This window comes from Pyrgilauda ruficollis, unplaced genomic scaffold (assembly GCF_017590135.1).
Source record: "Pyrgilauda ruficollis isolate IOZ18807 unplaced genomic scaffold, ASM1759013v1 scaffold23, whole genome shotgun sequence".
In the NCBI taxonomy this organism is placed as follows: domain Eukaryota; kingdom Metazoa; phylum Chordata; class Aves; order Passeriformes; family Passeridae; genus Pyrgilauda; species Pyrgilauda ruficollis.
This window is the reverse complement of record NW_024522539.1, coordinates 16,958,123-16,979,095: the sequence shown is the minus strand read 5'-3', so window position 1 is coordinate 16,979,095 and position 20,973 is coordinate 16,958,123. Positions and strand designations below refer to the sequence as shown.

Genomic DNA, 20,973 nt, shown 5'->3' with positions numbered 1-20,973 from the left:
AGGGTTTTGCTTGGTGGAGGAGCAAAGAGCCACCACAAGCTAATGCTGGTCTGAAACCAAGCAGCACAAACATCTGCTCCAGTGAAGTGGCACCTGGGGACAACACCACTGTAAATATTTAATCAGCCAAACCTCCAGTGTTTGCAACAGAGCACCAGTTGGAAACTCCCGCTGCCCAGCATCTCCAAGGCCGGTCACGTGCACACTGTGCCATGGGAGAAGCACTGATAAATAACCCAGAGGTCACGTTTAATAGCAGTGGGGAGACAAGAAGGAACCCCACCATGAGACTGTGACCAACACCAGACACCAAAGAGCTGCTTCATCACATCGTTACCAAGGGGCACCAGCCCAAAATTCTGCAATAACCTGATGTCTGCTCCATTTGGACCCTCTGCTCTTCACCCGCACCTCCTCTCCCAGTCCCACACAGGTTATGCAGATATAAAGATGCAGCTAGAAAGTGTCTTAAATCAGCTTTCAACCTGCTAAAACACATCACAGTACAACTGTCAGCAAAAGGTTTGTGCTGCTCTGCAAGTGGACTGAGTGCCCTTCATTTGTGGAGATCCATTCACATCTATTCTTCCAGGAGACAATTACAGGAAACCTTACAAGCACAAAACCTCATTTCTAGCAGCTTAATAAAATTCCCAGGAAGCCAGCACAGAAGATGAGATCCAAGTGTTGAGTACTTCCAGGACATGATCTCAGACTTGCTAGTTTTTAAACACCACCAACTGAGCACTCTGAGAAGCTGCTGGAAAACTTCCGCGTAATCTAATATTCCCTGGCTCAATTACAGCCAGAACATGAGAGGGCTGCTGCGAGAAGAGGACAGCAGCTAAAGGACTCCATCTGCCAACCCATCCGTGCTCTCTCCCTCTGCCATCCCCTGGGGTCTGGGAGAGAATGACACCACGGACATTTCTGCCATTGGCCATATCAGGGTTCCCAGGGACAACACTGGACAGTGCTGGTGGATCTCAGATAGTTTTCACCTTCCCCTCAGAGATGATAACAACATCAGAACTGCTCATTCTCTGTACCCCACTGAGGGGATGGTCTTTGCATCTTACATACTACTGAAGCTGTATCAGAAGACTGGAGTTAGAACTCTAAACCACATGAAAATGTACCAGTTTCCTGCCATTTCCACACAACTCCACAAGAAGCCAGGCTACTCTCTGTGACTGTTGTCATCTGCTGTCCTCCACCTGGCATTTGCCACCTCACTATAACTTCCCATTAACACATACAGAGCCTTCAACTTCAACACTGATCATCTCCTCAGCTCCCTACATCTTTCTTCATCTCGTTAACTTCCCTCACACACCATCTCCTAATTCTGAAAATTAACTTTTACAGAGTTACTGAATTAGTACCATTACCTGATGGAACCAAATGGTAGCTTGAGCTGATCATCAGTTTGTAGTAACTTACATGCACTTTACTGACTCTTTCCAGCTCTGATGAACATACGTTCTTCTAGCAGGGGAAGATAATAAAAAGCAACTTCAGCTAAAACTCTATTACTTCAGTTAATTGGTTCAAGAGACAGAAATGAAGCAGTCAGCTGCTTTACATTTTCTCAGAGCCTTTTGGAAAGCTTTCAGGTTAATGATTAGGAGCTGCAATGAAGAGCCATTGTCTAATAGAGCTTTTAAAAGCAGAAAAAAATACTAAAGCAACAATTCCAGGATGAATTAGCAAATTTGGAAATACAAGAACTGAATTCGCACTGTAATACTCCTAAATAAAAGAAGATGGCATGGATTCACCCTGTTGCTCTCAGACGACTGCAGAAGCTCCACCACCAACTCAACACAAATTAAAAACGACGGGAAGGCTTCTTGCAGCATTTCAGCTATGCTGACTTCCATAGCAGGAAAGCTAGGGTTGATGACAGAACACAGAGAGATGTTAACCCTTAATCTATACATTTCATCTGAAGAACACTTTGGTTTCTACCTCCTTTTGCTATAGTTTTGGAGTATGAAGTCCATCCTTTAAAGAGGAAGGACCCACAGGTCCTGAGCTGATGTTCTAATGCCCACAACAGCAGTATCACCCAAAGGATTTCTCTCTTCCTGGTGTCTCCCAGCACAAGAAATCCCAACATATCAAAATCCCAAAAGCTCAGCAAAGCTGGTTAGACAACACAAGCCCCAGCTCTGGTTTCTGGAGTCTCTGCTGAGCAACTGCAGCTGCTGTGCTGAGCACCGGGTGGGAGCACATGGGCGCCAGCGTACGCTGCACAACGGCTTTATTCAATCCTGTGCCTCCCACTCAAGGATTTGCAAAGACTTGCCTTAAAAGAGTAGGAGAAGGTGATGGCATCATTTCCATATAATTCTCCCAGTTTACTATTTCAGCAGCTCTGTAATATCTCCCCATCCACTGTGGAGGAAGCAAACAGCCCCCAGCGCTGCAGCTAGGCTGGGCAAGAGGTGAGAGCAAAAACCCTGCAAGTTTTGGCACCATGGATGTAAAGGGTCTGTGTGCTCATCCAGGTAAACTCCAAGTCCCTGGAGTTTATTTCCCCTTCAAGTCAAATCTTTAGTCAACATCCAGTGCCACAGAGTTGCTCTGACAGGATGAGACCCCATGAAATAGAAATGAATATTCAGGAATCAATAACAGACCTCTGTGTCCTCATCACAAATGATGCATGGTCACCTTCCCTGCTTGTCAACAGAACATCACTCCCATAACCAGCGTCCACAAAGCATATCTGAGCCCGCTTCCCTCTTGATACCACTGCTCTTCCAGATCTCCAGGTTCCAATTTTCCTCCTCTATCCAACATGACTCCAATCCTATTGAAATTCTCACCACACTTAGTCTGACCATACCACATAGCTACTGCACTAATCTCATATATGGATCACAAACGTGTCCAGCACTACCAGACACAAAAACTTGGGTTTTCTCCAGATCACAAGCATCTCTAAGGCAGAAAGAACATGATTAGATACTTTCAGTTCTATACAGTCTCTAGAACACTACACACAGGGACAGTTTCAATTCTTCTCTCACTAATGCCTGGCTTGAATAAAACACACTGTGTTGCTTCAAGAGGAAAGCAAAAGCACATTTTGCCACAGAAAAAAAAAAAACTATACTCAATGCAGGCAGGGACTGACAGTAAGCACCAAAACACCATGGCCTGGCCCAAGAGCACAGGTCAGAGATCTCTCCCCCTGCACAAGATTCCAGAGAGGCCGAGGCAGACTCCAGACACCCAGAACGGCTTTGCTATGCACCAGCTCTATTTTTGCTTGTGAGATGAAGTGACAGCAACTTGGATTACGATTTTAATCTGAAATAGGGCAGTAACTGGGCAAGACCAGACCAGCTCAGAAAATATTTACTCAGCAGCAACACAAGCTCACACAAGCACTGGCTCCTGGACTTGCCACTGGAGTCAGTGATGGGAGCAGGAGTGACCAGACACAGGAACTGACTGGGTAAAGGGGGTCGCTGGTTTATTTTAACACAGACAGGATCACCGTGTCACCAGACAGCTGAGCTGGCACAACCTGGACAACAGGGACTTGCTTCCAAGAAATCTGTTTGTCTCAGTCTGCCAAAAGCCATGTGTCAGGCACGTTAAAGCTGGGTCTTCCCAGATCAACAGACCCCCAAATCTTCTTGTCCCAAAGACTGTAAAGCACATTAGGGTATACTGTGATACCAGGTAGAGCCAAAGTTCCTACTTTTTCTTCTCCATTATCTCACCAGCTATGAAGAGCAGGTCCTCACCCTCTTCACCCCAATGTCCGAGAGCTGTATTCACCTGGCCTACCAAATAGCAGATCTTGATAGTAAACTGTGGGAATACTGCCAATATCTACTACCAAGTGTCCTCAACGTAGCCACGTGAGCCTGACAGAAATACACTTTTTTTTAAGGTCTTTTATTAGTCAATGTTGGAAAGACTAGAAGTGGCATATGTCAGGCCAGCTACTCATCAAGCTGATAAAAGAAAACAACCCAAAGCACATTTTTCATGTGCTGTCTTCAGTGACTCAACTCCTGAATGAACTGTGCATTTCTGGGAAGGTACAGGTCTGCTGATGTGAGCTCCAGAAACTGTCCTGTTTGCAGGCAGAAGTGGATGTTAAAGGAATAAAGTTGAAAGATGAACTGTACATCTGCTTTCTTCCTTTGAATCATTTTGTACAAGTCTTCTGGAGTCTCAAAAAAGCTTTCCCTGCTCTTTTCCCTCACTCCAATATGTACTGGTACATTGACTCGGCTCTTTCACCACCATGTGCACTGCCAGGGCCTGGCCCAGAGCCAGAGGCACCCAAAGGGCTGTACCAACATCCTGGGATTTATAAATCTAGAGGAGACTGGCACTGTTCTCCACACCAGGGAGGAAAACTGCTGGCTCTGCTGGCTCCTTCTCCAGCAGCTCATGCAATGTAAGGAACAGGCACCTCAGCTCTGCCCAGTGAATGATTTCCCAGTTAACAGTACCCAGCATTTCATGGATTTTGCACACCTTCAGCACAACAGAACTTTGCTTTTGCTGCTTTAAGCACATTCAGAGGCACCACCCAGTCCAGGGCAGTGTTAGGAGGCTGCTATGAGCAGATCAGTGGAGGAAGTATCAGAAGCAACTTTTAGAAATAATGATACCATGGCATACTTGCAATGTTTAGAAGAAATCAGACAAACTCTAGGAGGATGAAGGCATTTTTCTAATACTCAGCATCACAGCTGTACTGGGAAGGGTAAACTCCCAATAACTTGAGGATTTTTTCCACAGCCTATTTCCATGACAGGTCTGTCTGTAGGCTCAAAGGTGTGCCATGAAAACAACTAATTGATTTCTGGGCTAACTTTTATAAGTTCTCAGCAAAGGGCTCTCAAACTGTCCTTCCAGATGATGATTTAAGGGTGTCCCCTCTTCAGACAGTGTGCAAGCAGAGGATCAGCCTCCAAGGATGTTCAGCATCAACGTGTCTCTCAAACACAGCTGGTTATATCTCAGGTTTTGGGTGATCTGTCTCCCACCTGCTTTTGTTACTGGGCACTGCTGGAGAACACCTATCACAGGGTGCTTGGGCACAAAGACACATGAGTTGTTTAGTGCAGAAGATATAATCCAGCCAAACTCTGTATCACCTCAAGACAGTCACTGTTGATTCCTGAAAATCACAAGATAACCTGACTGTGAACAGAGAAATCCCCAGAAATCAGTCCTCAGACTCACAGGTATTTGGGGGAAATAACTCACCATGCAAAAATCTCACAGTAATATGCCTGTGCAGCCTGTCCTGAGTCCTGACTTCCAGTCCAGAACATTACAATTAACATTTTCCAACAAATATACAGGCAGGAAAAAGAAAATGGTAAGGGATGATAACTTCTTCCACGAACACAATGAGGTGGCAGCCACAAAGCCCGGCAAGTTAAAGATCTACCATGGTAAGTAAACAAAAGCCATCCCAATGAATAACTTCTCTCATGGCAATGGCCAGGTTACTTCAAAAATATTTGGATACATAGTCACTGGTGGCATGCAAGTGTTAACCCCTTCATCAACAGCATGACTACTGAGAAAAATGGGCTTAGCACAAGAATTTTTATCCAGGGGCGATTTACATGAGTATTTTTGGAGAACAAAAAAAAATCCTTAACATTTTTCTAGCTTCTGTTTCCCCTCCAGGCCCTAGTGAGGTGAGCATTTAGTACTTTTCTTCAGTTCTCTGTCCTTCACTGCTTCTGATTTTATCCCTGCTTCAAAGCAACACCCACTTTTATGATCCATTCCCTCTTTACTGGGTCAAAGAAGAAGTCTTCCCATTGCAGAGAAGCATCATCACACTCCACAGTATTTTAGGAAAGAAAAAAACACATTCCTCTGGGTGATTTCATCTCCCCATCACAGGCAAAATATGTTTTAAACACTCAATGTCACCCTGACAAACAGGCAAGAAATCCATGCTGATGATGCCTATGCCTTAGTCTACAACTCTCAATCAAGAAAAAAAAAAATTTAGCCATCTTAAGAAACTCTTTAGGCCCAGGAAACCACTGCCAATGCAGCAGTGGCTTGGGGATGTAATCTTTGGCAGCATCTTGAGGCTGGCAGCAGCCCCAGCGCAGATGTGGTTGTGGCTTGTACCACTTCCCTGCAAAAAGCAGCTTTACCTGCAAAAGCACTTTGTTCTGCTGGCACAACCTGCATCTGCACTTGGAAAACCTGCCAGCATCCTTTTCCCAACAAGCCTCTTCTAGCTGGGATCATTTTTTAATGATGACTTCGCAGTTTATCTACCACACTCTGCTCATTTATTCTTACTTAGTTTTACAGCCAACAAAACACAGCCTTGGCAAACACGTTATTTTATAAGCCGGGATTTCCGCTACAAAAAGTAATTTTGCTTCTTTATACCCCAAAACGTTTTCCTCCAAGGGTTCTGCAGAAGCTACCTTTGAAGAAAAGATATTCTGGAGGCATGAGGAGTTTAGCAATCACTTGTTTGCTCTTGTTCCCAACAAGATATACCTCAAAGTCTAACTGCAGTCTCTAATTGCTGCAGGTATTTTTAACCAGCTACCTGAGCTCCCTCGAGTTACGAGAAAATAGTCTGGTGGGATCTGATACAGAAATAGCAGAACACAAGTCATACAGCAGTGGGTGAGAATGGGAAATCTCCAGTGTTTTCACCATTTTGAAGACTTGCCTCTACACAGACCTGCACTCATTTTATCAGAATTGTTTCTACAGCTGTGGAGTCAAACCAGCAAGAAGGTGCAGATTCCCTATCTCTATTCCCTTTTGGTAGGGAATGGGAAACAAACCTGGACGTGCAATTTTGTATTTGATGGGCTCCACATTAGCTGACAAGGATATCCCTTGTTCCTCTCCCATTAAAATATTACTGTCATCAAGACATTGGGCTTCTGCAAGAGGAAAACCCCACCTAATCAGCCCTGCCTTGTAACTGCTGCGCAGGGCAGCAAGAGGAATAATTACACTAATGACTGGTGAATAATTGAGTGCACTGAACAGGCTGGCACCCAGCCTCCTCCAAATCCCAGTGCTCCCTGCAGAAACACCCTGGCAAAGGACAGTAGGGAATTACACCAGGCACACGAGAGTGACACAGAGCCCAAACATCCTCCCTCCAGAGAGTTTCAGTATCCATCATCCCTACAGAGAACTCCAAGTCCTTGCACTGTTCCCCACCTAGAAGTTATCATCCCAGCCAGAAATGGTTTTGTGCACATTTTCAAGCATCAATTTCAGCTCTATTAACAATACAAATAAGGACATTTCAAGCATGTCATATTATCAAGTAAAATAAAGAGACTGGTTATTACAGAACAACCTAATGCATATCTAAAATGTGTGTAAATCAAAGAGTATCACCTTAATTTGCTCTGATGGCCTTTCAGCCATTGTAGAAGTATTACAAACTATCAAAACAATGACATCTGACACATTATTTCATCAGATCTTCACAGTCTACAGAAATTGCTAATTTTTTTTTATTGAATTGTTATTTTATATTATACTTATTTTCATCTATGCACAGTAGGTGAGATTTTACTCCAAGGACCTACCAGTTTACACTGTTGCTCCCAGAGGAAAAATTATTCTGCTAACTAAGAGCTGGGATGTTGCTCTTCCTCCCTTTTATTAAAAAGCTGCTGTTCAGCCTAGTTTTAATACACATTGTTTAACAAAGCTCTGTCCTTCCAAGCTCCTGCTCTGGAACCCAACCTCAAGACAAGGCTCTCCCACACTCTTCTTTTCACACCATTCCTTTTACTCCTTAATTCTCAAATGCTAGATGACTAGGATAAAGATAACTAGGAGTTAACTCAGTCTTAAGTTTTTCTTCCCACACAGGAAAGCTCATTGCAAGGGAGACTGTTTATTCATGTGAGTCCTCCTGGTTCCCACTAATCCCTCTCCACATTTCTGTCTGCCAGACAAAGGAATGCTGATTGCATTTGTGTTTTGTTGCACAAGAACACACCAAGCCCACAGCTACCAGCTGCAGAGGGCATCAACATTTTAAAAAACTCTCCAGAGCTCTTTCCAAAGTTAAATATGCACCTCTAACTAGATGTGCACACAAAACAGACCACAGAAATGTTGAGGTGTGGATGCACATCCACTTGTTTTGCTGACAGAGTTGAACAATTCAAACACCGTCACTTGTGTCACCTGGAACAAAGCAGCTGCTCAGGGGGTCAGAGGGCTGAGCAAGAAGAGCAGAGAGGAGACACTTTTAACTGGAGAGTTCCCTGATCCCCTGCATTCTACAGCCCTGCAAACAGCTGTATCCAGGCAGCCAGGGAATGGGAACTGTCCAAGACCAATATTCATGTAACAGCTCTGCTGTGGGTGCATGTGTCTGTACATCCCAAAAAAGCACCACTGGGGATGAGTGTCAGACACTCAAACACCAGAATGGTTTGAGTTGATGTTTCAAGCCAGCCAAGCCCATCCCAAGTGCCCCAACTCCAAAACCCAAAGGCAAACCCCAAAGAAGTGACCCAGAGTGAAGCAGTGCACTGTCACTACCGTACCAGGTCCACACACCCATCAAAGCAAGCACAGGACAGTAAGAACAGCCATGTCTTGCTGTGAGTTTTACACAAGGGTGTTGTTCAAATACCAGCTCCTTCCTCTGTGGCTCTGGAAGTGTTTTGCTGAAGAAAACAGCCAAAAAACCACCCTCTGCAGGGCAGCACCCAACACGCACCCAACCTCCTTCAGAGGTTGACCCAGTCACGAACACCAGGCACGAAATGGGAACCTTCAGAACCACTTCAAATTTTCATTTCTTCACCTTGGAAGAAAAGAAACTCTCTTCAGGCTGCCTCCTTAATAAGAATTGCAAATATTAGTGTAAAAAGAAAATCTTTGAACTAACACTCGAAAAAGTCAGTTATTTTGGCATTTGACTACTTTCAGGTGCAATTATACATGTTCTTCTGATTCTGCTAAGTTTTTACTGTGTGTTCTCTACTTTGAGAGGACTTTAACTGTGCCCAAGGAGAACCCTTTCGAGCAGGAACTCCTACTCTATCTTGATTATCTGCTGGGAAACAGAGCTTAGAGTCTGCATCCCTCATCTGGTGAAATCACTGCAAAAATCAGACAATTTTTCTGAAGGACTGCAAAGGCAATAAGCAAATATCCAAGCTCTTAATTTCAAACATTGTGACTATCTTCCTTCAGCTCTCAAATTCCTCAAATCACAAAGCAATGAAAGCTTCATCTGTTGTGAATTAAAATGCACATGAAAGGCCTATTTGTGGTGTCACAGTACATGGAGAGTCCCTCCCCTCAGACCAGGAAGCCTTGCACACTTTCATGCTTGAGACGCAAGTACTGTCCCACAAGACTTAATTTTGAAGCAGATGGCCAAGACATCATCCTTGCACTGCCTGTCCCCAGAAACAAGAGGTGCCACATGGTGCTTCAGCATATTAGTTTTTAACCAAGGAAGATACAAAACCAGGAATGTTTTAGAAAGACTGGGAAGAAGGACCTTCATGTGGCAGCATCAGTAAGTGGGTACCAGTGGAAACCACCAGGAGAAGACCAAGAAGCCCAGCCTGAGGTAGGTTGTACACTCAATTACTACCAGACTACAGCCAAGAGCCACCTGCTCTCAGGGCTCTCAGCTACTGCCCTGTCCCCAGAGCTGTATTTGGCTCCTCTCCCAAATACATCCCCACAGAACCACAACCTTCTGCCGTCACACAGACGTGCTGCAGCCTGGCAACAAGGACAGGCACCGTAACATGGCCATGGAGAAGCTGTGCTCTCCTCCCCAGCTGTCTGGGCTCCATGCTCCTCCAGAGGGAGGACATCAAGGGGGACACATCCCTCCAAAGCCAATTCTTTGTTTCTCCCTTTTTACTAGGCAGTGGCAATGCCTATGAGCTTTGTGCTCCACCAGCTCCCAAAAGTTGCCCAAAACTCAAGGCAGGACCGCTGGCAATGCCAAAATGCGCCACAACCGCCCAAGACGCTTTCACAAGGCTTACTCACTTCTTCCAAGTGACTTTGATGCTGTCAAAAGCTATCTGTGTCAGGTTTTGGATCTGAAATTATTCCAAACATCTGGAAGAAGTTCTCAGTCTTTAAAAACAAGGAAAAGACTCAACGCCAAGGGTTCTGTTTGAGTGTTGTGTATGGACAGTGGTTCAAACTCTCACCACTGTGAGCTGCTCGGAGTACCAGAGATAATGACCTGGCACTGCTACACCACCTAAACAAGGGATCACTCCTGCAAGAGCCCCTGCACTTACATGGCCATTCCAAATTCAGGAAAGGAACGTACCTGTGAAGTATAAACTCAGCTACACCTGAAACAACCACTGAGGGAAGCCTTGGATGACAGTTTTCAAAGCATTTATTTAAACAGTGTTTCCATGACAGCTCAAGATCAAAAGCTAAGAGCAAGGCAAGGAATTCTATACAGGCCAAGCTCAGGGTTTCCAACACTCCCAACACCAAACAGCTGGGATGGTGAAGATATCTAAATATTATCAGCATTTCCATTATCAAATTACTAATGATTTTCCTCCACCCAATTGCCTCATCCCCTCAGAGCCTCCTCCTGCACCAACATCCCCCACAAAGCCAGCAGCCCTCTCCCAAACCTCAGGCATCTGTATTGCAGGCTGCGCTCAAATGCACCATTTGGCATTACTGAGCAGCTACAAACCCTCCCAAGGTGTTTTACAGTAAACAAGGCTGCAATTTCCTTGCAGTTGCTGCAGCTACTAAATGACTTGATGAAATTCAGCAGCATTATGCACTTGTATGCACCCAACGGCCTCCAAACATCCTTTGTGGCTGTCAGGGATCCAGCATAGCCAGCCACAAAGAGAAAACATCACTTACAATATTCAGATCCCGAAAATTCCAGAAGTACCAGAAATCTGGAGGACTCTGGAGTTCAGGACTGAGCTATGTGGAAAGGACTTCCAGCCACCTCAGTTACAGACAAATTCCAGGTTCTTTTCCCAGTCAACCAGCTCTCCTAAACAGAGGAATGAGTTGCTACCTTCTCCAGAAAAAAGAAAAGCTTCTGAAAAGAAATTCTGGATGAAAACATTGACTTACTGTTAAAACAAGCACAATGTGGAGATCAACCTTCACTTCCTTCAACTATCACAGCTGACACCAACAGCAGAACCACAGTCTCATTTGTTTCATTAATAGAGTAAAGAGGAAGAGAAATTAGCTTAGAAATAGAAAACTGAAAACCATTCAACAGGTGCCAAAGACACAGGACTGTCCTACATTTCCAAAGGGCATTGGAGCTTTGGGGTTTATTTGCTGTTAGAAACTTGAACTCGTGCAAGGTTAAAACTAAGGGGTCAGAGTTTGGGACAAGTATAAAAGGGAAATCCATGTTTTCGTTTTTAATGATGCTTTAACACCCAGAAATACTTTGTTTCTCATCAACTGCAGTCTCACAGCTTCCACTTTACAGCAGAAACAACACTTCTACTTTGCACAGCAGGAATGGTCCTGCTCACTGAAATTAAACCCACAGGAAATAGCAACAACTGTATTTACTATTTAGTTTTAGCTTTCTGGAAATAAACATTTAAAAGCAGCTTTAAAAAATGAGTGTTTTCAGTTTCACTTTGAAACATCCCAAAACACACTGGTCCCCATCTGCACCCCAAGGCCTCTAAAGAAAAGGCTGCATTGCTGTGATTTTGGGAAAACTATGTTGAGACAAAAGCAGCCAGCATCAAATGTTTTCATACGTGGTCAACCATGAGATTTGCATTTGGCCTAACAGAAACATAAACCACAAAGCAAATGGGTCATATTTAAGTACTAAGTTGAAATTCCTCTGGAGACTTAACAAGACTTTTCTACCTGCTAATGCTGAAATTTAAAGTAATATTAAAAAAAAAATCTATCATACTCAGAATTACATGTCTTGGCAGTCAGGAACAGACACCATGTCATTTCCAAAAGCTTTGGAGTGATTGCTTATACAAGACTCCAGGAATGCTTTGTCACAATGAAGTTTATTCCATCCCTTGGAAATATTAAATGCATTCCTACCATAATGAAACACCTTATAAACACCACGTGACAGAAACATGGGGTTTAACAAAGCATTTCCTTCCAGCATCATAACATTCAGGCCCCTGACATGAATTTTATTATCAAATAAGTAACCACACAAGGAGGTTTGCTAATGCACCTCGGGCTGCGAGAGGACCCGGATGGAAGCAGCACCAGCCTCGAGTGCTTCCACCCACAGACTCCCACCTAATGCTTGTCAGGCAGCTCCAAGCACTCCAGATTTCCAAGATGTCATCTTGAGCATTAAATACAATTTTAAGCACAACCCTGTACTACAAGCAGCAATTCCTGTTGCTCACTGGCAAGTCATCCCTGTTTTGGGCAATACCTTTGGAATGTACTGCCCACAGTATGCTGAATTACACCAGTATTGGGAAGATTTCCTAAGTCCTGCCTGAAAATCAGGATGTTTTGTCCAAGCAAGTGAAGTCACTGTTTAACAAGACCCCTCCTGTAACAATGGGTTTGCACTTGTCATCACAGAGCTCTATTTAACCAGGGCTGTGAACTCCAGGGGCCTCCGGGAAAAGCCATTCCTCAACAAAGATGGGTTTTAAACTTCAGAGTGGTCTGAGGTTTGGACATATTTTAATGGCAAAGCTTCTACCAGCAAGGACCTCACCCTGCTGCCAAAGAAGTCATCCAGCTCCATCATGTAAATGAGAAACCTGTACTTGCTGCAAATGCTCTCATGTTACATCTGACCTGGTCTCTAAAAAATCTAATTTAAAGCCTTTAATCAAAAGAAAAGGTATTTTTGAGCTAGATTAAGTTTTGTTGGATCCAGGAATGCCATGTCCTTCCAGAGAAAGCTCAGGTCTGAAGCTCAACATGCTCACAATCTTGCAGGCCAGGCACAACACCCAGCCACATCCAGGATTCTGATCCCTGCTGTGGGGTGGGGAAAGAAAACAAGAGGCTCAACTCCTTTTTCTGCCACCTCAGAGCTTCAACCCAGTATTTTCAATACCTCAACATTACAAAGTCCAGGAAGAATGAACATGGTCAGTGACATCACAACAATGCCACTGGAATGCTCCAGAAAAAGGCAGGTAAAAAGGGGAAATTAATCCCACCTGGTAATACTGGAATTGCACAAGGTTGCATCAAACAAGGAGAACACTGGGCCAAGCCAGGCTACAGAGACACATCATGTGCTCTATTCAGAGCAGAAATAAATATGCCATTCTAAACATTTTTCAAGTTTATTTTCAGAAAAAAAAATCTAGAGCAAAAATGGAAATAGCAATCTGATATTAAAAAAAAAAAAAGAAGTGGCAGTGGATTATTTGGACAAAAGTTCAGAGAGGAAGAATATGGGGAAGACATTCAACTGTGGGAAAATACCTTTGGGAGGAGAAGCCTTTTGTTCCACAGCACTTCTGTGTCTAGGTTTTTACAGTCCCTTGCTAACTTATTCTGCCAGCAGCTGGAAAACCACCAGAAATCCGCCTGTTTACTTAGACAACTAAAATTCCAAATACCATGGCAAATGGCTCTCTGCTCCACCTAATCACAGGGAGAGGATGGGAGGAATACTCTAAGGTTCACAAGTCTCAGCCAACCAACAGCACAAGATTATGGGGTTATTCATACCCCTATTTTTGCATTTGGAGAGCAAGGGGAATTCTTGTTGTGCGATACATGGAGACAAACCAGATTATGAGCATAAGTGCCAAATACTGTACAAAACCCACCACTAAACACCTGAAATCCTGCTTATGCTCAGACAAGAAAGAGCAAGTGTAAAATATTCAGAATATCTGAGATGTTCTGAAACCTGCCTGGAACACTGCAGGTTCAGTGGCCTTAGGGAGGGCAAGTGCTAAGAGTCTGGCACTGAGCAGATGTCTCCAAAAGCCCATTCCACACTAAGGGGTGAATCACAGGCTCTGTGAGCAGCAACGTAGCTACAAGTTAGCTCCTACTTCTGCAAAGTCCCCATCATATCAAATCCCTGCCCTGAAAAGTTCACATTTTTTCGTACATAGTTTTTATTTGGAAATGACCACATGGATGGGAGAAAAAATTTAATTTAGACCCTTCAACCTATAGCCCTGTCAGCTAATAACTGCTCAAATTGAGTGTTCTAATAGAGTTATACCTGCCATGGCTCAGATACCTCCTTGCAAATACTCTGTGGCTCCCTGTTCCATTTTCCTTTTGCTGCAGCTGTAAAACAAAACCCCATTTATACCTTACACTTGATCATCAAAAAAAAATCACTCATAAGGGAGCACAAGACCCACAGATGAAGTTTTCAGGCTGTACATTACATCTCCCTTGAACAAGGAAGTTCAAAGCACTCAAAAATGTAACCATAACCATCACTATTTGCTACCAAGAACCCACGGCAGACACACAGGGACCAAAGCCATCCAGTACTTGACTGGAACAAGTGAATCACAGCTCAGCAACTGAGGATCCGCAGCAGGATCCCGAGCCAATGTGACTCCAGAAAAGGTTTACTGAACCAGAAAAGCAGCAGCAGCAATCCTGGTTGGGTGCCAAATACAAGGAAATAAACAGAACAGAGCCCTGGAAGATTTCACCAGCAGCCACAGGAGTGAGGATGAGCAAATCCTGAAGCATCGGCCAAAGTCGGGCCATTTACCTCAGAACAGCCCAGAAATGTGATGGCAGGAAGCTGGCATTTAACAGTCATCCATGGCAACTGAGTGCTTTCCTACCCTCTCCTGATGCTTTCCAGGGCCTAAGTTGGTTTTGGGCCCCGAGTTTACCCATGACATTCTCAACAGACAGACTCTGTGCACCCTGCTCTGCTAAACCAGGAGGAACTACTGCAAACCCCAGGCAGAAAGTGGAGCAGGAGAGCAGGCACGGGAAGGTCCGGGGGTGGTTCTGCAGAGCCCAGCACAGGGGCAGGCCTCCCGCTGCCACCCCGGGGATGGGGCAGAACAAGGGGCTCCTCACCTCAACCCATTTCTCTCCACTAGTTCTGCAACTCACAGGTCGAGCACACAAGTCAAACAGCTTCAGGGCAGTGTAGAAGGGGGCAAATCCACTCAGACCAGCAATCAGGACCTTCTCTAACAAATTAGTTCATGAACATGCAGGTGAGTCCATCAGCCAGGTATGGAAAATGCAGGAGCAGGAACACTCAGCTCCTCACTGGCAGCAACTTTTCCACCACTTGTCTTATGCAAAGATAGGGAATATGCCAGAGTCTGTTCAATACAAACAGAATGGGCCGTGACTTTTGCAATCTTAATCATTAAACACAGACTCACTATTTTAATAGCTATTTGAAAGAGTAAAAAGCTGAAGGTCCCAACTGTTTGCATGTCTGCCTGCCAACTGTTTCCCTCCCTACATCAGGATCAATAACTGGGAGCAAAGAAACATCCCTGTTTAACCATGAGATCTTCTTTAACTGCAGGGTAATCAGCTAATCCGGGCAGACTCCTTTATTCAGCTTTACATGGGCAATGCTATCATTAAACTTATAAACTTTAATTTGACTCAAGGATTGCCATTTACTAATTTAGCACGCAAATATTTTCACAGCTGTTTGCATCAAGCTCCATATAAACTACAAGGGATTTATAGCACATAAAGCAATATTTTAAAGTTGCTTTAAAGCCACTGCAGAGCACAGGACAGTTGGAGAAAAAACATTCACTGAGGCATCTCGTGTTTAAAGAGATTTACCAATACACACAACCAGCGAAACAACTGCTTTCTGGGCACTGGATCCCTCAATATTTCATATCCACAGATTTCTCATGCTATTCCCTTTGGCATACTGGAAAAGGGCAGCACTTCCTAGTGACTCTGGATAATGGTAGAGCAAACGGGAACTAAAGAAATCCCATCACCTGAAGAAAAGTGAACTGCATCAGGAACTTTATGGTGAGCTGGAGCCAAACCCTGCCACGAACATTTAGAAAGGGATGCTAAACCGCTTCAATGGCTTGATTTTTTTTCTCCAAAAACTTAGAACCAAGAGATAAGACTGAGATACTTTGAGCTAAAGAAGCTAAATGTTATTTCAAACTCTATTTCAGTTTTAAAGAGACACGCTTAAAAACTGAGGGTAAAAAAAGTTACGGTTGTGAAGGGATTGCTCGTACCCCTCCTGGTCTGTGCTGGAAATAAACACAAGGTTCAACCTCTGTGTGTGGCTGGGGGGAAGGGAAGGGAGACGGCAACAAAACCAGAGCGGTGCCTCTCCTGGAATTCCAGGGCTTGCCATGGACTCCGCGGGTTAGCGAAGGAGCTGGAGGAGCTACACCCCGCCAAACACCATGAGGACGGAGGAGAATAAAGAAAAAACCACAGATTACGGCCCCCAGCTCGCAACCACACAAAGAAAGAGGAGCCCTTTCAGTGCCAAAGGCCTCGTTCCCGACGCTTCCACAGCAGGAAGCGAGATCCTGGCCGGGCCCGAGGGGCCTCCCGGGAGAACGGGGTGACGAGGAGCCCTCTCCAGCCCCAGGGTGTACCGAGAGGGGTCGTCCCCCCCGCCCCTCCAGAGTCGGAGGATACCGAGTTAAGCCCCCTCCAGCCCCGGGGGATACTCAGGAGCCCCCTCCACCCCCGGGTTACCGACAAGTGTGTGTGAGGCCCTGGCCCGCGGACGGGCCGGGTCCGGTGCCCCGCAGGAGGCCGCTGGCCCGTCCCGCCACCCCCCACGCCCCTTCCCCGGTGCGTCCCCCCCAGTCCCGGTGCCGGGGGGCCGCACCTGGATGACCTCGTTGACCTCGCGGATGCACTCCACCATGTGCTGCAGGATCTGCTCGGCCGTCAGCACCTCGTAGCGATAATCCTCCTCCTGCTCGGGGCCGCCGCCGGGACCCGGCCCGCCGCCCAGGCCGCCACCGCCGCCGCCGCCGCCGGGGCCCAGCCCGCCCGTCTCGCTGCCCAACAGCCCGTCGCGCTCCCCGCCGACGCGCAGCCCGGGCTCCACCAGCTCTACTTCGCCCAGGTCCAGATTATCGTCGGGCTCGTCTTCCTCCTCGTCCTCCTCGTCCTCCTCCGCGCCGCTGTCCTCGCTGCACTCCTCGTCCTCGTCGAACTCGTAGTTGTACCCCTCGTCCGAGTCCATGGCGAGGCGCTGAGGGAGCGGCGGCGGCTCCCGCGGCCTCCCCGCGCCCGGCCCCGCCGCCGCCGCCGTTGGCCCCGGCCCGGCCCGCGCCTGCGCGCCCGCCGCCATCTCACCCCGCCCGCCGCCGCCGCCATCTTGGGTGCGCGACACGCCCCCACCCAGCCCCCGCCCGCCTCAGGCCGGCGCCGCCATGTTGAGTGTGGCGCTGCGCCAGGGTGGGTGCGGCAGGGAATCACCGCACCCACTGGGGTGGAAAAGATCTCCGAAACTCATCGACTCCAACCTGAGACACAACACTATCCTGTCAACCAGACCACGGCACTGAGTGCCACATCCAGTCCTTCCTTGGACACCTCCACGGATGGGGACTCCACCATCTCCCCATCCAATGCCTGACAACGTTTTCCATGAAAAAATTCCTCCTGATGTCCAACCTGAGCCTCCCCTGGCACAGCCTGAGGACGTCTCCTCTTATCCTGTTCCCTGGAAGCAGAGCCCGACCCCCGCAGCTGTCCCCTCCTGTCAGGGGGTTGTGCAGAGCCAGAAGGTCCCTCCTGAGCCTCCTTTTCTCCAGGCTGAGCCCCCCCAGCTCCCTCAGCTGCTCCTGGTGCTACACAATATAAAGGGGTTGGAATGGACCTTAAAGCTCATCTCATTCCAGCCCCTGCCATGGGCAGGGACACCTCCCACTAGACCAGGGTGCCCCAAGCGCTGTCCAGCCTGGCCTTGGACACTTCCAGGGATCCAGGGGCAGCCACAGATGCTCTGGGCACCTGTGCAGGGCCTGCCCACCCTCACAGGGAGGAATTTCTCCCCAATATGTAACTTAAATTTTCCCCTTTTCAGTTTGTACCCATTACTCTGTCCTATCCCTACAATTCCTGATGAAGCTGGGCGCTGGGGGAGCAGAAGGTTTGGGGGGTTACCAGCTTCTCCTTCTGCCCACCCCGTGATGGAACATGAGGTGGAGCTGGGGCATGGAGCCCACATGAAGTGCGCTGTGGTCCAAGTGTGGAGAAGACTCCCAGTGCCACCATTAAATTGAGTGGTCTCTGGCAAGCGACTTGTGAGGAAAATGTGATGCAAATGTGAGGGGAATGTGAGGGAAAGGTATAGGAAAATAGGTTGCACTGCCTCAAAATCAGAATAAAATTGCACTGAGACCCACCAGGCAAAAATTTCTAATCATTCCATGGGATAAACATGAGCCCACCATCCCTGGGGGGACCCTGACTGTGCCAGGTCTCCAAGCTCCAGTGTTGCTTTCTAGTCCGTGAAGATGGTACTACCTTGGTTTTCACTGGTGCCAAGTTTGATTCCCTTTATTCTCTGTTAATTTGGCATTTTGCAGGGGGAAGAACACACAAGTGGTTTCATCCCCAGACCAGGGATAGACTTTTTTACCTCCTGGAGTTGACAAGTGCCCTGGGCAGTTCAGGAATGCTGTTCCCAGGTGGTCTCATCCCTGCCAGAGCCTCTCACCTGAACACTGAGCTGCTACAAAGGGCAGGATGAACACTGAGATGCTGCAGGGGCTGAGCACCCTTTGTCTCAGCCTTCCCTGCCTCCAGCATCAGCTGTGCTCAGGATATGGAGGAGGCTCGCTGGGCTCATTGTCTGCAGCCGATCGGGGAGCTCACGGAACTCCGGTTGGCTTGGAAACAAGGCTGCAGTCTGGCCCAGAGGAGAACCAGCTGCTCTCCCCTCTCCACCACTGTTCACCATGGATGTGAGAGCCTGGCACAGCCCCAGGAGGGCTCCAGGGTTACCTTCTCCCACTGGTGCTCACCTTCCACTTCCTCATGCCCTGGGGAATAATTTCTTGCCGGGGTGAAGTGGGGCCATTCGGATGTGGTGACGTTATTCACCCACTGTGCCTGGATGAAGATGAGATTCATCAGGGCAGTATGTGGTGCAGGTGTGACAAATTTCATCAGCTCTTTGGGACAGGAGTCATCTGCTGCAGCAGGATCCTGCTTCCTGCTTCTGTCTCATACAAATCCCTTGTGAAACAGGAAGAAAATTAGAAGCCACATCCCAAAGTGTGTTTATTTCCTGCTAGAACACAGCATAATGATGGCCACAGTGACAAGGGTTTACACATGCAGGTTCCCTCAGGGATCTGAGCAGATTAAGTGTCCGATGGCCTGGTAGAAGTCTCTAGAACCCTCACTGGGTACCCAGCTGCATCCTCACACACAGGCAGCTCCCTGAGCTCTGCTTTGCCTGGATCAAGAGCAGGGGGTGTGGACTGGGCATGCACATTGCCTCATGCCATGCTACCCCGTCAATAAAGCCAGTTCTCTAATTACCCAACTTAGGTGGAATTGCAAAGGCCAGAGCTTTAATCATCCTGCCCTACATAAATGTAAGTAGCCCTGACTTGGTTCAGCTCCAGATGCACTATCTGGACATCTGCCAGGCTGGTCCCACGTCATGTGTGGGCTCAGGTGGTTGCTCCAGCTCCTCACTCCATGCTTCTTCCCCAAGGGGGACTGTGTGTCACCCCCTGGGACTCTGAGCTAGTTCTGCCCAGCTGGTGGCATGCCCAGCTCCTGGCCAGCAATGACAAGGCACAAGCCATTTTGGGGCTGCTCATCTGGCCACAAGACCCCAAGAAAGGCACTGACCAAACAATGGGGTTTGGCTTTATTGGATTTTGGCAGCTTTAGACACAAAAATCCTTGGCCGAGGTGACCTTCCTCTCAGGGACAGACCCGGGGGAGTGTTTGGGAAGCAGCTGCTCCTGGGAGCAGGGACTGGCCATCTCCAGGTGCTCCAAGAATCTCCCCACAGCCCTGTCCTGGCCCTGGCCAAGGCTGCAGAGTTCAGCCCAGAGCCTTGCATGGAACCCAGAGAGAGGAGGTTCTGGAGCCAGGCTGTGAGAGTTGGGGGTGTTCACCTGGACAAGAGAAGACTCCAGGGAGAGCTCAGAGTCCCTGCCAGAGCCTAAAGGGGCTCCAGGAGAGCTGGAGAGGGACTTGGGAGAATGAATGGAGGGACAAGACACAAGAAATGGCTTCCCACTGCCAGAGGGCAGGGTTAGACGGGATATTGGGGAGAAATTGATCCCTATGAGGGTGGAGAGGCCCTGGCACAGGTTGCCCAGAGCAGCTATGGCTGCCCATGGAAGTGTCCAAGGCCAGGCTCGATGGGGCTTGGAGCACCCTGGGCTAGTGGAAGGTGTCTCTGTCCAAGGCAGGGGGTGGAACAAGATGATCTTTAGAGGTAGGGACCTACCTTCCTACCCAAACCATGCTATGATTCTATGATGGTTCTATGACCCCAGTAATACATATTTATAAACAGTGATGGGATCATCCCAATGACATCCCACAGATAAAGGAAACCAGTTCACCTTCTACAGTCCCAGCCTTATCTTTCCCAACTGCAAAACAAGCACCAGCATTTCGTAGCCAGTTACTCCAGCAACAGTTACACTAATACATCTCAAAAATACTCTTTGGAATGAAATTTTAGCCATGCCTTTTGCAAAAGGCCTTTCTTTATTTTGAAATTTCCAGCCAATGGTCACATACGAAGTCCTGGGCACCCACCAGCTTCTTGTAGGTGGTTGGCAAAAGGCACCTGAGAAAAGCAGGGCTGCTGCCTTTAGCTCATTTGGAGAGGATCTGCACTGTCTCTGGAGATTTTAGGACTCTAGCTACTGAGGGAAGCCAAAAACTGCTCTTCTGCTCACTCTGAAAAATGATTTAGATCTCCATAGACACCTGGTGCTTTTTCACTTTATTCTTCCAAGAGCTTAATTACCCAAGTGATTCTAGTAACTGTTAACACTGAAGCTG

General features: G+C 47.2%; 1 protein-coding gene across 2 annotated transcripts in view; it reads right to left on the bottom strand.

Annotated features, from left to right (window-relative positions):
* Positions 1–17,292, bottom strand: part of ARIH1 (ariadne RBR E3 ubiquitin protein ligase 1) — a 50,249-nt gene extending 32,957 nt beyond the window's left edge. For both annotated transcript variants that reach the window (XM_041468881.1, XM_041468882.1), the window contains exon 1: positions 16,805–17,292. In XM_041468881.1, the coding sequence (XP_041324815.1) occupies positions 16,805–17,275 (471 nt within the window). In that variant the 5' untranslated portion in view covers positions 17,276–17,292. The remainder of the gene's footprint in view (positions 1–16,804) is intronic.
* Positions 17,293–20,973: the final 3,681 nt, after the last annotated feature.